Source organism: Lolium perenne, chromosome 5 (genome assembly GCF_019359855.2).
Source record: "Lolium perenne isolate Kyuss_39 chromosome 5, Kyuss_2.0, whole genome shotgun sequence".
Lineage (NCBI taxonomy): Eukaryota > Viridiplantae > Streptophyta > Magnoliopsida > Poales > Poaceae > Lolium > Lolium perenne.
In genome coordinates, this window is record NC_067248.2 from 133,234,431 (window position 1) to 133,250,860 (window position 16,430).

The 16,430-nt window shown below is 43.1% G+C and overlaps 1 protein-coding gene across 1 annotated transcript; it reads left to right on the plus strand.

Moving 5' to 3' along the window:
- Nucleotides 1-1,353: 1,353 nt before the first annotated feature.
- Nucleotides 1,354-3,243, plus strand: LOC127299933 (2'-deoxymugineic-acid 2'-dioxygenase). Its single transcript, XM_051329993.2, has 4 exons — nucleotides 1,354-1,634; nucleotides 1,749-1,999; nucleotides 2,321-2,642; nucleotides 2,760-3,243. The coding sequence occupies exons 1-4, from the start codon at nucleotides 1,509-1,511 to the stop codon at nucleotides 3,030-3,032; spliced, it is 972 nt and encodes a 323-aa protein (XP_051185953.1). The 5' UTR covers nucleotides 1,354-1,508; the 3' UTR covers nucleotides 3,033-3,243.
- The last annotated feature ends 13,187 nt before the right edge of the window (nucleotides 3,244-16,430 follow it).

Below are 16,430 nucleotides of genomic sequence, written 5' to 3' on the forward strand. Positions count from 1 at the left end.
TGTTCCTGTGTGAATAGGCGAGAGAGGATTTTGTATGTGTTAATGTTTATGGAGCGTTCCACCAAGATTCACGAATAGGAGCAACATGGGTGGTAATTGCAATAATGAATTATACGGGCTGCTCAATGGCATGTCTCGTCCTCCTCTTCCTCTATTTATATACACAAGGATTTAGACTCCAAGTCAAAATTAAATGGAGTATTATACAAGAAATAATCCTAACAAAATATTGCTACATGTGGGGAAGGATATCTCCCTAACAATAATCACAGATCACAAAGGTAACGTTGCCACGAGAAGTAACAATTGTATAGACCAAGCCAACACATGGCCGCCCTCCACCGCAACCCTCGTCGGATCAGAGGTCTGCAACAGTAGCAAGACCACCGGAGCCAAACCAATTCGACATATTCCGAGTCTACGACAATCCACCGCGATGAGAATGATGATCATCACCGGATCAGTCCGACGAAGCAAGCAACAACGCCAAATTCAGGATCAAACCCGCCAATTCCCAGATCTGGCCCGCCCAGGCCAACCATCACACATACGACCATGGTCATCCACGGCACTCGTCCGCCCCCGCGTAGGACCACGGACGATCTAAGCGTCATTTCCCGGAGCCAAATTCCGACCGCCACAACAAAGATCCTCCCGGAGCCGACCAACACATGCGAAGGAGAAGAAAGCCCCGCTGCCACCTTCATTGGGATGCATGGAGGCTTCGCCGGCAATCCCTCAGGCGACGGCGATGCAACGATGGGAGGGGAAATGGGCTCTCTAGTGGCGGCGGCTATGATTTCCCTTGTGTCGCCGGTGGAGGGTGACACGAGGGGCTTTGGGTGGTCTATTAGTTGGGCTTCTAGCTCGGGATAGATACTTTACAACCAAAATGTGAAATGGAGGGTGTAGTACGAGGAGTAGTGAACAAGTTCAGATTTTACAATAACAACACAAAAGCACGACAAAAACAAATGCTTGCTCATATCTATAAGAAATATCATGAATTTGGTTCAAGTTTGAACTAAATCACGACACTTATTATGAATAGAAGGAAGTGAAACAAAAGTTAGAAGAGCTCTGATCTGAAACCTAGACCAGCTCCATAAAAGGGAGAAAACCACACGCATCACCTGCTTCGGCTAGACGCATGATCCTGCCACTTGCTTGTACTTGCCTGATTGCGCTACCAGATTCGATACTTGCCTAGTCATGCGTCGGGTCGGGCCACCATTTATTTGCAGCCATTTTCTTTACAGGAATAATAGTGAAAGGCAGCTGGAAGAAAAAACAAACAGTGAAAGGCAGGGGACAGGAGCGTGTGGCGATAGAAACGTGAAGATGCTTGACTTGACGTATTGAAGCTCTCCTGCTGCACGGTCCACACCCCTGCCTATGAAGCTCTCACACCATCAGTGCGCACAACACCATCGAACTATAGCTCAGCCCTCTTCTCTGCTTCTTACTCCCTCTGCGCTTCGGGCCGATCATATCCTCAAGATTGTGCCATGGGGGATCTGCACGAATCGATCCCGGAAGGCGTCGTCTCCCTGCCCGTCATCGACCTCTCCCTCGACCGCGACCAGGTCAGCCGCGCCATCCTCGACGCCGGCAAGAACATCGGCTTCTTCCAGGCTAGTCCAAACATCCTCGCTTGCATCTTCTATCATGGCTTTGTCATGATTGTTTTACCCGCCACGGCGCCACGCTATCAGAAGGTTTAAGCGTCAAATGAATAAGTTGAGCAGGTGATCAACCACGGCGTGACCGAGCAGGCGATGCGGGACATGGAGGCGGCGTGCCGCGAGTTCTTTGCCCTGCCGGCGGAGGACAAGGCGGCGTTCTACTCGGAGGACAACAAGAAGACCAACCGGTACTTCTCCGGCAGCACCTACCAGACTGGCGGCAACAAGTACTGGATGGACTGCCTCCGCCTCGGCTGCTCCATCCCCGTCGGCGACAGCAAGAACAACTGGCCAGACAAGCCCCAAAACCTCCGGTAAACTACACCACGCTCCACTCCACAATTTTAGTTTCTTCAGTTTCTGACGAATTGTAAAATCCCCCGTGTCTGACGGGCCGACAGAGAGCTATCTTTCTTTCTTTCTTTAAATTTTCACGGCACGACAGAGGATGGAACGATCTTAATTTGTCATTGGAGTTACGATTTTGGCACTGTTTTTCTTTTGTTGTTGTTGATTGAAAGGATACGATTTTGGCACTCTTAATGTCCACTCGTTGATTTTGGAGAACCGGAGAGAGAGCAAATATCTGAGAACCATATGGTTTGGCGTTCACTCTGTAGCTACTTGAATTCCAGGGCTGTCATCGAGACGTTCACCGTTCTCACAAGAGACATGGGCATGGAGCTGCTGCGGCTGCTCTGCGACGGCATGGGGCTCCGGCCCGACTACTTCGACGGCAACCTCGGCGGCGCCGACGTGATCGTCACTCTCAACCACTACCCTGCGTGCCCGGACCCGAGCACCATGATTGGCCTGCCGCCCCACTGCGACCGCAACCTGCTCAGCCTCCTCCTCCCCAGCACCGTCCCCGGCCTCCAGTTCTCCCACAACGGCCAATGGATCGACGTCCAGCCCTTGCCCAACGCTTTCATCGTCAACTTTGGACTCCCGCTCGAGGTAACTAATTAATCTATCGTCTAGATCGAACTGGTTGCCTGATATTGTTATTTTTTTCGATGTTGAATGCCTGATATTGTTCACCCATCCTCGTGATTCATTCGTCTGCCGTTCCAGGTCGTCACCAACGGCATGCTCAAGAGCATAGAGCACCGTGTGGTGACCAACACGACGATGGCGCGCACGTCGGTGGGGACCTTCATCACGCCGACCAAAGACTGCCTCATCACCCCCGCTGAGGAGTTCCTCGGCGAGGAGAACCCGCCGCGCTACCACGCCGTCAATTACGGAGACTTCAACCGCATCCACAGCATTGCCAAACATGGGTTATCCAGCGTTAAAACCACCGACCTCAAGAAAATTGAGGAATCACTGAGCACAGAGACATAGGCAAAACAAGGATGCCGACCGCCCATTTTGATTCGAAATTATCCCCATTCAATTTCCAAGTTATGTGTGATGACTTGATGTAATAACAAACCAGAATAAGGGATGTATTAAAATATCTCAATTGTCATGTGATAGCTAGCTTATCTTGATTTGTGAACTGTTATCATTATATAAAAAGTACACCGTAGGGGATTTCCCTAGGGTAAAGACATATGGATTTTGAAATAAACACAGTTTTCAATTTAGTTAGGATAGAGAAATCTACTCCCTCGGTTCAGCAATTATTGGTGGTTTTATTTAAAGTTTGAACTAATACCACACCAAGAATTATGGAATGGAGGGGGTAACATATTACAGATGGCGGCCATGTTTCAAGAGCATCTCGATACCTAGCTGCATACATAGTGTTCATCTTTCATGAAAATTTTACATGATTATGGTTATTTTAGTGACCCTAAAAGGATTCTCCTTGCATACTTGTGTAAGACATGTAAGCACAATGATGATATTCCTTCAAGGTTTTAGACAGACTCTCAATAAAAACGCAGACGATAAGCTCAGCTCATATATGTGTCACCTAAATACCTGAAGCTAGCATAGGTTCTTCGCGCCTTGTTCCAAGCTGGGGTTAAGATCGCGGTGGGCACAGGACAGCAGATTCTCTTCTGGGAAGACCCCTAGGTTGATGGCCTCTCCATGGCCACCATTGCGCTGGCAGTTGTCAAGCTTGTTCGCCCAGGCCCAGCTTGCCGTCGGACTGTCCAGGAGGGGCTGGACGGTAATGCCTGGATATGTGATGTCATCGGCCAACGCGGTCGTCCAATTCCTGCATCTGTGGCCCATGATTCCCGTGCAGGTTTAGGATGACACGCCGGATTCCTTCTCTTGGAAGTTCTCGGCATCCGGGGCTTATCACACTAGGCCAACATATTTGGCTTGTTTTACTGGCCGTACATCTATGCCCACGGCGAAGGAGATTTGGGAGTCCTTGGCGCACTCAGGCATCAATTCTTCAACTTGTTGCGGCCACTTCGTCTAGGAGACCATCTACCGCATGTCGGTGCTACCCTGGCTACCTGGTGGCCGGCCGCTTCTGCTGCAATCCCCACCAAGTCTCGGCGATCATTCAACTCCCTCTGCCTCCTTATCATGAGGGCTATTTGGACGGAGCGCAATCCTCGTGTGTTCGCCGACAAGGCATGTCTTGCGTCCGACCTGAGCTCCCTAGTTCGGAGCGAGTGGCATGAGTGGGTGAGGTGTAGAATAAGAGGTAGAACGCTGGGAGAGTGATTTGCCCCGGCCCCTTCATTCTAGGGCAGCCGGTGGGCTGGGCGGTTTCTTAGGGTTTAAGGTCGACGCGACAGTTGTTGTATCCCCAAACGTGTGCCTCTTTCTCTTTCACTTAATACAATGATTCACACATCTCCTGCGAGTTCTCGAAAAAAGATAGATGCAAATATTTCACGCTCGACCTCTATACGGGTTACAAAATCTACAAGTAAAAAACGAACACTAGTAGAAAACATGCCTTCCATCCGAATCCATTAGTCCCCAAATATTTTGGCCCGGGACTAATGGGTTCTTTAGTCCCAGTTTTGTTGGGGAACCGGGACTAAAGCTCCTGCTCCAACGGCTTCCATCACTAGCGGGTGTACGGCCGGACCTTTAGTCCCGGTTGTTGTAGCCAACCGGGACTAAAGGTTCTCAGGGCTGGCCCGAGCACCTTTAGTCCCGGTTGGCCATACCAACCGGGACTGAAGGCCCACCACTATAAATATTGGTTGCAGCACACTTTGGCTTGTGTGTGAGCCACTTGGTGTTTCACTTCTACCCACAAGGGGTGGTGAGTTTGGCTTTTATCTTCTTATGCACAAGAGGTGTTTGATGAAATGCTCGAGAGCATGATGTCACTTCACACAAAACAAACATGATATGAAGTGTCTGAGCCACACTTAAGCTTTCTCATTTATTTTTCCTCCTCAATCACGCTTAGCAACTTGAACCCTTTCATGTCTCATTGATAAATATGCATGTGTAGTTCATAGTTTATTTATTATTATTTCTAGTTAGTTTAATAAATGCATGATGGTTAATTATATACTTTGTATAATAATAATGCAGATGAACCGGCAAAGGCCATACGGTAACCGATTCTGTGACGAGTTCATTACGGGTTTGAATGATTTCCTCGCTGTGGCTAATGCGAACAAGCGGGTGGTTTTATTCTCTGTCCATGTGCTGACTGTAAGAATCAGAAGGGTTACTCTTCCTCAAGAACCGTTCACGTCCACCTGCTTCGGCACGGTTTCATGCCAAGCTACAATTGTTGGACCAAGCATGAAGAAGGAGGGGTTAGAATGGAAGATAATGAAAAGAAGGGGATGATGAAAACTATCCTGATTTCGGTGATACTCTCATGGAGGATGCTGAAGGAGGGGAAGGTGAAGGGGAAGGTGAAGAAGAGGCACGTGATGAGCCCGCTGATGATCTTGGTCGGACCATTGCTGATGCACGGAGAGACTGCCGAACTTAAAAGGAGAGGGAGAATTTGGATCGCATGTTAGAGGATCACAATAAGTCGTTGTACTCAGGATGCGATAATGGTCTGAAAAAGCTGGGTTGCACACTGGATTTGCTGAAATGGAAAGCACGGGAAGGTCTATCTGACTTAGGATTTGAGAAGTTGCTGAAAATCATGAAGAATATTTTTCTAAAGAATAACGAGATGCCCGCTAGTACGTACGAAGTAAAGAAGGTTGTTTGCCCTCTAGGTTTATAGGTTCAGAAGATACATACATGCATTAACAACTATATCCTCTACCGCGGTGAATATGAGAATTTGAATGAATGTCCGGTATGTACTGCATTGCGTTATAAGATCAGAGGAGATCGATGACCCTGGTGACGATGTTGAGGGTGAGAAACCCAAGAAGAGAGTTCCCGTCAAGGTGATGTGGTATGCTACTATAATAGCATGGTTGAAACGTTTGTTCAGGAACAAAGGAGCATGCCAAGTTGTTGCGATGGCACAAAGAGGACCATAAATCAGACGGGGAGTTGAGACACCCCGCTGATGGAACACAATGAAGAAAGATCGACAGAGAGTTCAAAGATTTTTCAGGTGACACAAGGAACTTAAGATTTGGTCTAAGTACAGATGGCATGAATCCTTTTGGCGAGCAGAGCTCCAGTCATAGCACCTGGCCCGTGACTATGCATCTACAACCTTCCTCCTTGGTTGTGCATGAAGCGGAAGTTTATTATGATGCAAGTGCTCATCCAAGGCCCAAGGCAACCCGGCAACGACATCGATGTGTACCTAAGGCCATTAGTTAATGAACTTTTACAGTTTATGGGGCATACCTGGCGTACGTGTGTGGGATGAACATAAAGAAGAGGAATTTGACCTACAAGCGTTGCTTTTCGTAACCATCAATGATTGGCCTGCCCTTAGTAACTTTTCGGGACATACAAATAAGGGATACAAGGAATGCACGCACTGCTTACATGAGACTGAAAGTATATATTTGGATAATTGTAAGAAGAATGTGTACCTGGGGCATCGTCGATTTCTTGCCTGACATCATAACTTAAGAAAGAAAGGCAAGCATTTCAACGGCAAGGCGGATCACCGGCCAAAGCCTACATAACGTAATGGTGTTGATGTATTTGATATGGTCAAGGATTTGAAAGCCATCTTTGGAAAGGGTCCTGGAGGACAAGCAGTTCCGCAAGGAGTTGACGGGCACACACCCATGTGGAAGAAGAAATCTATATTTTGGGAGCTAGACTATTGGAAAATCCTAGATTTCCGCTCTGCAATCGATGTGATGCATGTTACGAAGAATATTTGCGTGAACCAGCTAAGCTTCTTGGGTGTGTATGGGAAGACAAATGATACAAAGGAAGCACGGCACGAGCAGCAATGTTTGAAAGACCCAAAAGACCAGCATCCGAAACGGTTTCAAGGTCGTGCCCGCTATGCTTTTACCAAAAAAGAGAAGGTCATCTTTTTTGAATGCCTGAGCAATATGAAGGTACCGTATGGCTTCTCGTCGAATATAAAAGGAATAATAAATATGGTGGAGAAAAAGTTCCAAAACCTGAAGTCTCACGACTGCCAAGTCACAATTGCTTCCGATTGCTTTGAGGGGGCTCCTACCGGAAAATGTTCGAGTAGCCATTACGAAGGTATGTTCAGTCCTCAATGCAATCTCTAAGAGGGTAATCAATCCAGAAGATCTACCATGGTTACAGAATGATGTGGTCCAATGTCTTGTCAGTTTCGAGTTGGTGTTCCCACCATCCTTCTTCAATATTATAACACACCTCCTGGTTCACCTAGTCGAAGAGATTTCCATGCTCGGTCATGTATTTCTACACAATATGTTCCCCTTTGAGAGGTTCATGGGAGTATTAAATAAATATATTCGTAACCGTGCTAGGCCAGAAGGAACCATCGCCAAGGGCTATGGAACAGAGGAGGTAATTGAGTTTTGTGTTGACTATGTTCCTGACCTTAAGCCCATTGGTTTTCCTCAACCGCGACACGAGGGAAGACTAAGTGGAAAGGCACGATCGGAAGGAAATAAATGATATGTATGGACGTCTGATACGTCCAAAACGTATCTACTTTCCCGAACACTTTTGCTATTGTTTTGCCTCTAATTTGTGTATTTTGGATACAACTAACACGGACTAACGCTGTTTTCAGCAGAATTGCTCTGGTGTCTCGTTTTTGTGCAGAAATTCAACTTTCGGGAAAATCCTCGGAATTTATACCAAAGGGTCTATTTTACCAGAAGAATCACGGAGCCAGAAGGGCAGGCCTGGGGGGCCCAGGGCTCCCAGACGCTAGGTCGGCGCGGCCTGGAGGGGGGGCGCGCCGCCCTAGCGTGTGGCCCCCTCGGCTGCCCTCTGATGCCCTCCTCTGGACTACTTAAAGGTTTCGATCTAAAAACGCGAAAAAGGAAGTCGAAGTCGCCAGAAACCCTCCAGAACGCCGCCACATCGCGAAACTCCATCTCGGGACCAGAAACTCCGTTCTGGCACTCCGCCGGGACGGGGAATTGGAGGAGATCATCGCCATCATCATCACCGACGCCTCTCCATCGACCAGCAATGTTTCCCCCATCCATGTGTGAGTAATTCCCCCGCTGTAGGCTGAAGGGGATGGTTGGGATTGGATGAGATTGGTCATGTAATAGCATAAGATTGTTAGGGCATAGTGCCTAGTGTCCGTAATTGGTACTTTGATGATATTGTTGCAACTTGTTATGCTTAATGCTTGTCACTAGGGCCCGAGTGCCATGATCTCAGAACTGAACATGTTATTGTTTCATGATGATATGCATTGTTTTATGATCTTACCTGCAAGTTGTATACACATGTCGTTGTCCGGATCCCGAGGCCCCAAAGTGACAGAAATTGGGACTACCGGAGGGGAAGGCAGTGATGTGAGGATCACATGTGTTCACGGAGTGTTAATGCTTTGCTCCGGTACTCTATTAAAAGGAGTACCTTAATTTCCAGTAGATTCCCTAGAGGCCCGGCTGCCACCGGCTGGTAGGACAAAAGATGTTGTGCAAGTTTCTCATTGCGAGCACGTACGACTATATACGGAACACATGCCTATGGATTGCTTAGTACTTGGACACCGTTTTATTATTATCTGCAAATGCCCTGCTTTTATTGTTACATGAGTTTCTCTCATCCATGCAACGCCCGTCATCCATCCCTATGCCTACAGTATTTTAATCCTGCTATTTACTATAATCACTACTCCTGTCTCTGTTACACCGCTGCTGTTATTTCACTACTGCTACTGCTATAAAACTGTTACTACTGATAAACTCTTGCGAGCAAGTTTGTTTCCAGGTGCAGCTGAATTGACAACTCCGCTGTTAAGGCTTTCAAGTATTCTTTATCTCCCCTTGTGTCGAATCAATAAATTGGGTTTTACTTCCCGCGAAAACTGTTGCGATCCCCTATACTTGTGGGTTATCAAGACTATTTTCTGGCGCCGTTGCCGGGGAGCATAGCTTTATTTGGAAGTTCAGTTGGATTGATATTGTTCGCTGCAAATTCTCCATCATGGGTAAATCTCGCGATTCTAAAGTCGCCATATTACCATCCACTACAAGAAAAGGAACAACTCTGAGTACCTCTGCTGCTCTTGATTCACCATCTGTGATAAGTCAACTTGTTTCACCACCACAAGCTTCACTTGTTGGTACTTCTGCTGAATCTGAAAATTCTTATAATATTGATGAAGTTTCTGTTGTGCTTGATGATAGTGGTTCATTGGGATCTTTTCTAGATGCTACAATTGCTAGGTCTAGACAAATTGAAAATACTGAAACTCCTAATGAAAATGCTGCTACACCTGTTAATTCACCTGAGTCTGTTGATTATTCTAGTGATGATCCTGATGAGGATTATGTGGAGCTTAATGATGATTTTATTGATAAATGCAATGCTATTACTGATGCAAGAAAAATTAAAAAGTTTCTCGCACAACATACTGTTAGATATAAGCTGTCTCCTGATCCTAAATTTGCCACATCTCCTATAAACATTAAGGATAAAGATTATGATTTTTCTCTTGATCTATCTCATATATCTATTGTTGAGAAAACACCCTTTTGTGGTACTGAAAAAGATAGTGCTGTAGAACACATGAATGAACTTTCTTCTATGAGTAGCTTGTTTTCTGATGATGTCAAGATGCGTACTTATTTTGTTGCAAATTTTTTTCCTTTCTCATTAAAGGACGATGCTAAAACTTGGTATAATAGATTGCCTCCTGGTTCTATTAATAGTCCAGCCGATTTCCTTGATGTTTTCTTTCGGAAATACTTTCCTGCTAGTGCTCAACATGCTGCTTTACAGAAAATTTATAGCTTTGACCAGGAAGATGGAGAGAAATTGCCTGAAGCTTAGGCAAGATTTTGCTTTCTTATCAGAGCTCGACCTGGACATGAACTAGAAAAGCATGATTTACTTGATATATTTTATAGTGTACTAACCGTTGAGTCCAGAGCATATTTGGATAGTTGTGCTGGTTGTGTTTTCAGGAAAAGAACTCCAGACGAAGCTGAAGAATTATTGGCTAAAATAGGCCGGAATCATGATGATTGGACTACACCTGAACCAACTCCAACGCCAATATTGAAGAAGAGGGGTTTGATTAAATTAAATGATGAAGATATGAGGGATGCCAAGAAGTCTCTTAAGGAGAAAGGTATTAAATCCGAAGATGTGAAGAATTTACCTCCCATAGAAGATTTATGCGAGATAATTCCCCCTTCATCCATGATTGAGGTAAACTCTCTTCAACGCTTTACTAGGGAAGATATTCCGTATTCAAAACCTCCTGCTCAATGCTTAGATGAGTTTGATAATTATATTGTTAAGCAAGAAAATTTAAATATGAGAGTAGAGAATCATCTAATGGAAAATTCTCAAGCTATTAGCAATTTGCATGATATTGTGGAGAGAACCTCCAATGATGTTAAGATGCTTGTTAAACATTTTCAAATGGTTCAAACTCAAATTGATCAACTCACTAAAGTGCAAAATGACTTGTTAAAAAAATAATTCTAAAGAGAAACATGCTTATGAAGTAACAACTAGAGGCGGTGTCTCTACCCAGGATCCTCTATATCCTGAAGGGCATCCCAAAAGAGTTGAACAAGATTCTCAACGAATTGAACCTAGTGCTCCTTCTAAGAAAAAGAAGAAGAAACATAAAACTGTTGTAGAATCCTCTGAACCTGTTAATGATCCTAATAGTATTTCTATTTCTGATGCTGAAACTGAAAGTGGTAATGAACATGATAATGATAATGATAAGAATGATGCTTCTGATAAAGAAGAAGTTGAAGATGAACCTGAAAAGCATGCTAAAAATAAAAAGTGTACTAAAGAAGATTTTACTGCTAAGAAACATGGTAACGAAAGAGAACCTTGGGTTCAAAAGCCAATGCCTTTTCCTGCTAAGAAACTAAAATCAAAGGAAGAAGAACACTATAATAAATTTTGCGATTGGATGAAACCTTTATTCTTGCAAATCCCGTTGACTGATGCTATTAAATTGCCACCTTATTCAAAGTATATGAAAGATATTGTCTCTAACAAAAGGAAAATTCCTAATGAGGAGATTTCCACTATGCTTGCTAATTACTCTTTCAATGGCAAAGTTCCAAAGAAGTTGGGCGACCCAGGTATACCGACTATTCCTTGTTCTATTAAGAATAATTATGTTAGAACTGCTCTATGTGATTTGGGAGCCGATGTTAGTGTTATGCCTTTTTATCTTTACAAGAGACTTTATTTAGATAAGTTGATACCCACTGATATATCTTTGCAAATGGCTGATAAATCTACTGCTATTCCTGTTGGTATATGTGAGGATGTTCCTGTTCAAGTTACTACTAACTGCTTGATATTAACTAATTTTGTTGTGTTGGAAATGCCTGAAGATGATAATATGTCTATTATTCTTGGGAGACCTTTTCTTAACACCGCAGGGGCTGTTATTGATTGCAATAAAGGAAAAGTTACTTTCAATATCGATGACAAGGAGCATACCGTTTATTTTCCCAAGAGGATTGATAAAGTATGTGGAGTTAATACAATTTCTAATGTGAGAACTATCAAAGTGGGAACTATTGATTGTCCTATATATGAGCCTAAAGAAGGATATCAAAATCTTATGATTGGATCCATATCAATACAATTCAAGGTAACATGATTGATTTGAGGTTTATTTCTTCTTATGCTATGTAAAATTTATTTGGTGGTAAGACTTGATCAACCTTGTTAACAAATACCTTTTATATGCATAGAGGAGGTAAATAATTCATGGGAGCCGCTCTTGGAAGTCCGGTTGGCGAGGTAGTTGGTGTACCCATTACCATTCGTTGACAACAACAAACACCTCTCAAAATAATTTTACTCCTGTTTTAAAAATGAAAAGCTCTAGCGCATGTTAATCCCTGCTTCCCTCTGCGAAGGGTCAATCTTTTATTTTTATGTTGTGTCTCCATTCTTTCTTTGAGCACTATCTTGAGAGCACAACTGTCATTCTTAGTATAATATGCTTGTCTCAAAATATGATTGATTGTGGTATAACTTTGATGCTTTTACCTTTGACAATCACTACTTCTAGTCTTTCTATGAACTTCAGAGGTGCCTGAGCATTTATGTTTTTCTGATCAAATATGGGCAAGCGAGATACCACTTTATCATACTCTCTTATGAACATTGCAATCCTGCTTATATACATGATTCATGATGCTTATTATTAATTGTTGGTACCTCTCCATGATTGACATAGCTGTTAGATGATCTTATTTGCATGTATCTTATTATGAACTACCTAAGTGTTAGCCATAGCATGAGAATATATACATCATATGAGCAAATGTGTTCGTGAAAGTTCTTTTATCGCTCAGTTGTTAACTGAATTTCTTGAGGACAAGCAATAAGCTAAGCTTGGGGGGAGTTGATACGTCCAAAACATATCTACTTTCCCGAACACTTTTGCTATTGTTTTGCCTCTAATTTGTGTATTTTGGATGCAACTAACACGGACTAACGCTGTTTTCAGCAGAACTGCTCTGGTGTCTCGTTTTTGTGCAGAAATCCAACTTTCAGGAAAATCCTCGGAATTTATGCAGAAGGTCCTATTTTCCCAGAATATTGGCGGAGCCAGAAGGGCAAGCCAGGTGGAGGCCCGAGGGCCCCACACCATAGGGCGGCGCGGCCTAGGAGGGGCCCACGCGGCCCTACCGTGTGGCGGCCTCGGTCAGCCTCCGACGCCCTCCTTCGGACTATTTATTGCCTTCGACCTAAAAACGCACGGGAAGAAGTCGAAGTCGCCAGAAAGCCTCCAGAACGCCGCCACATCGCGAAACTCCGTCTCGGGAGCCAGAAGTCTCCGTTCTGGCACTCCGCCGGGACGGGGAATTGGAGGAGATCATCGCCATCATCACCACCGACGCCTCTCCATCGACCAGCCATGTTTCCCCCATCCATGTGTGAGTAATTCCCCCGCTGTAGGCCGAAGGGGATGGTAGGGATTGGATGAGATTGGTCATGTAATAGCATAAGATTGTTAGGGCATAGTGCCTAGTGTCCGTAATTGGTACTTTGATGATATTGTTGCAACTTGCTATGCTTAATGCTTGTCACTAGGGCCCGAGTGCCATGATCTCAGATCTGAACATGTTATTATTTCATCATGATATTCATTGTTTATGGTCTTACCTGCAAGTTGTATACACATGTCGCTGTCCGGAACCAATGGCCCCGAAGTGACAAGAATCGGGACAACCGGAGGGGATGGTAGTGATGTGAGGATCACATGTGTTCACGGAGTGTTAATGCTTTGCTCCGGTACTCTATTAAAAGGAGTACCTTAATATCCAGTAGATTCCCTTGAGGCCCGGCTGCCACCGGCTGGTAGGACAAAAGATGTTGTGCAAGTTTCTCATTGCGAGCACGTACGACTATAATTGGAACACATGCCTATTGATTGCTTTGTACTTGGACACCGTTTTATTATTATCTGCAAATGCCCTGCTATGATTGTTACATGAGTTTCTCTCATCCATGCAACGCCCGTCATCCGTCCCCGTGCCTACAGTATTTTAATCCTGCTGTTTACTATAATCACTACTGATGTCTTTGTTACTCTGCTGCTGTTATTTCACTACTGGTACTGCTATAAAGCTCATTATCGATAAACTCTTGCGAGCAAGTCTGTTTCCAGGTGCAGCTGAATTGACAACTCCGCTGTTAAGGCTTTCAAGTAATCTTTGTCTCCCCTTGTGTCGAATCAATAAATTGGGTTATACTACCCGCGAAGACTGCTGCGATCCCCTATACTTGTGGGTTATCAAGACTATTTTCTGGCGCCGTTGCCGGGGAGCATAGCTTTATTTGGAAGTTCACTTGGATTGATATTGTTCGCTGCAAATTCTCCATCATGGGTAAAACTCAGGATCCTAAAGTCGCCATATTACCATCCACTACAAGAAAAGGTACAACTCTGAGTACCTCTGCTACTCTTGATTCACCATCTGTGATAAGTCAACTTGTTTCACCGCCACAAGCTTCACTTGCTGGTACTTCTGCTGAATCTGAAAATTCTCATAATATTGATAATGTTTCTGCTGCGCTTGATGATAGTGGTTCATTGGGATCCTTTCTAGATGCTACAATTGCTAGGTCTAGACAAATTGAAAATGCTGAAACTCCTAATGAAAATGCTATTACACCTGTTAATTCACCAGAACTTGATTATTCTAGTGATGATCCTGATGAAGATTATGTGGAGCTTAATGATGATTTTATTAATAGATGCAATGCTACTGCTGATGCAAGAAAAATTAAAAAGTTTCTCACACAATATACTGTTAGACATAAGCTATCTCCTGATCCTAAATTTGCCACATCTCCTATATGCATTAAGGATAAAGATTTTGATTTTTCTCTTGATCTATCTCATATAGCTATTGTAGAGAAAGCACCCTTTTGTGGTACTGAAAAAGAAAGTGCTGTAGAGCACATGATTGAACTTTCTTCTATGAGTAGCTTGTTTTCTGATGATGTCAAGATGCGTACTTACTTTGTCGCTAAATTTTTTCCTTTCTCATTAAAGGATGATACTAAAACTTGGTATAATAATTTACCTCCTGGTTCTATTAAAAGTCCAACTGATTTGCGTGATGTTTTTCTTTCGAAAGTACTTTCCTGCTAGTGCTCAACGTATTGCTTTACAGAAAATTTATAGGTTTGATCAGGTAGATGAGGAGAAATTGCCTGAGGCATGGGCAAGATTTTGTTCTCTTATCTGAGCTCGACCTGGACATGATTTAGAGAAGAATGATCTACTTGATATATTTTATAGTGGACTAACCATTGAATCTAGAGCATATTTGGATAGTTGTGCTGGTTGTGTTTTCAGGAAAAGAACTCTGCATTTAAGTTGAAGAATTATTGGCTAGAATAAGCCGGAATCATGATGATTGGACTACACCTGAACCAACTCCAACGCCAATATTGAAGAAGAGGGGTTTAATTGAATTGAATGATGAAGATATGAGAGAAGCCAAGAAGTCTCTCAAGGAGAAAGGTATTAAATCTGAAGATGTGAAGAATCTACCTCCCATAGAAGATATATGTGAAATAATTCCCCCTTCATCCATGATTGAGGTAAACTCCCTTCAACGCTTTACTAGGGAAGATATTCCGTATTCGAAACCTCCTGCGCAATGCTTAGATGAGTTTGATAATTATATTGTTAAGCAAGAAAATTTTAATATGAGAGTAGAGAATCATCTAATGGAAAATTCTCAAGCTATTAGCAATTTGCATGATATTGTGGAGAGAACCTCCAATGATGTTAAGATGCTTGTTAAACATTTTCAAATGGTTCAAACTCAAATTGATCAACTCACTGAAGTGCAAAGTGACTTGCTAAAAAATAATTCTAAAGATAAACATGCTTATGAAGTAACAACTAGAGGTGGTGTCTCTACCCAGGATCCTTTATATCCTGAAGGGCACCCCAAAAGAATTGAACAAGATTCTCAACGAATTGAACCTAGTGCTCCTTCTAAGAAGAAAAAGTAGAAGAAACATAAAAATGTTGTAGAATCCTCTGAACCTGTTAATGATCCTAATAGTATTTCTCTTTCCGATGCTGAAACTGAAAGTGGTAATGAACATGATAATGATAATGATAACAATAAGAATGATGCTTCTGATAAAGAAGAGGTAGAAGATGAACCTGAAAAGCATGCTAAAAATAAAAAGTATACTAAAGAAGATTTTATTGCTAAGAAACATGGTAATGAAAGAGAACCTTGGGTGCAAAAGCAAATGCCTTTTCCTGCTAAGAAACTAAAATCAAAGGAAGAAGAACACTATAATAAATTCTGCGATTGGATGAAACCTTTATTCTTGCAAATCCCTTTGACTGATGCTATTAAATTGCCTCCTTATTCAAAGTATATGAAAGATATTGTTACTAACAAAAGGAAAATCCCCAATGAGGAAATTTCCACTATGCTTGCTAATTACTCTTTCAATGGCAAAATGCCAAAGAAGTTGGGCGACCCAGGTATACCTACTATTCCATGTTCTATTAAGAATAATTATGTTAAAACTGCTCTATGTGACTTGGGAGCCGGTGTTAGTGTTATGCCTTTTTCTCTTTATAAGAGACTTTATTTAGATAAGTTGATACCTACTGATATATCTTTGCAAATGGCTGATAAATCTACTGCTATTCCTGTTGGTATATGTGAGGATGTTCCTGTTCAAGTTACTAATAACTGCTTGATATTAACTGATTTTGTTGTGTTGGAAATGCCTGAAGATGATAAT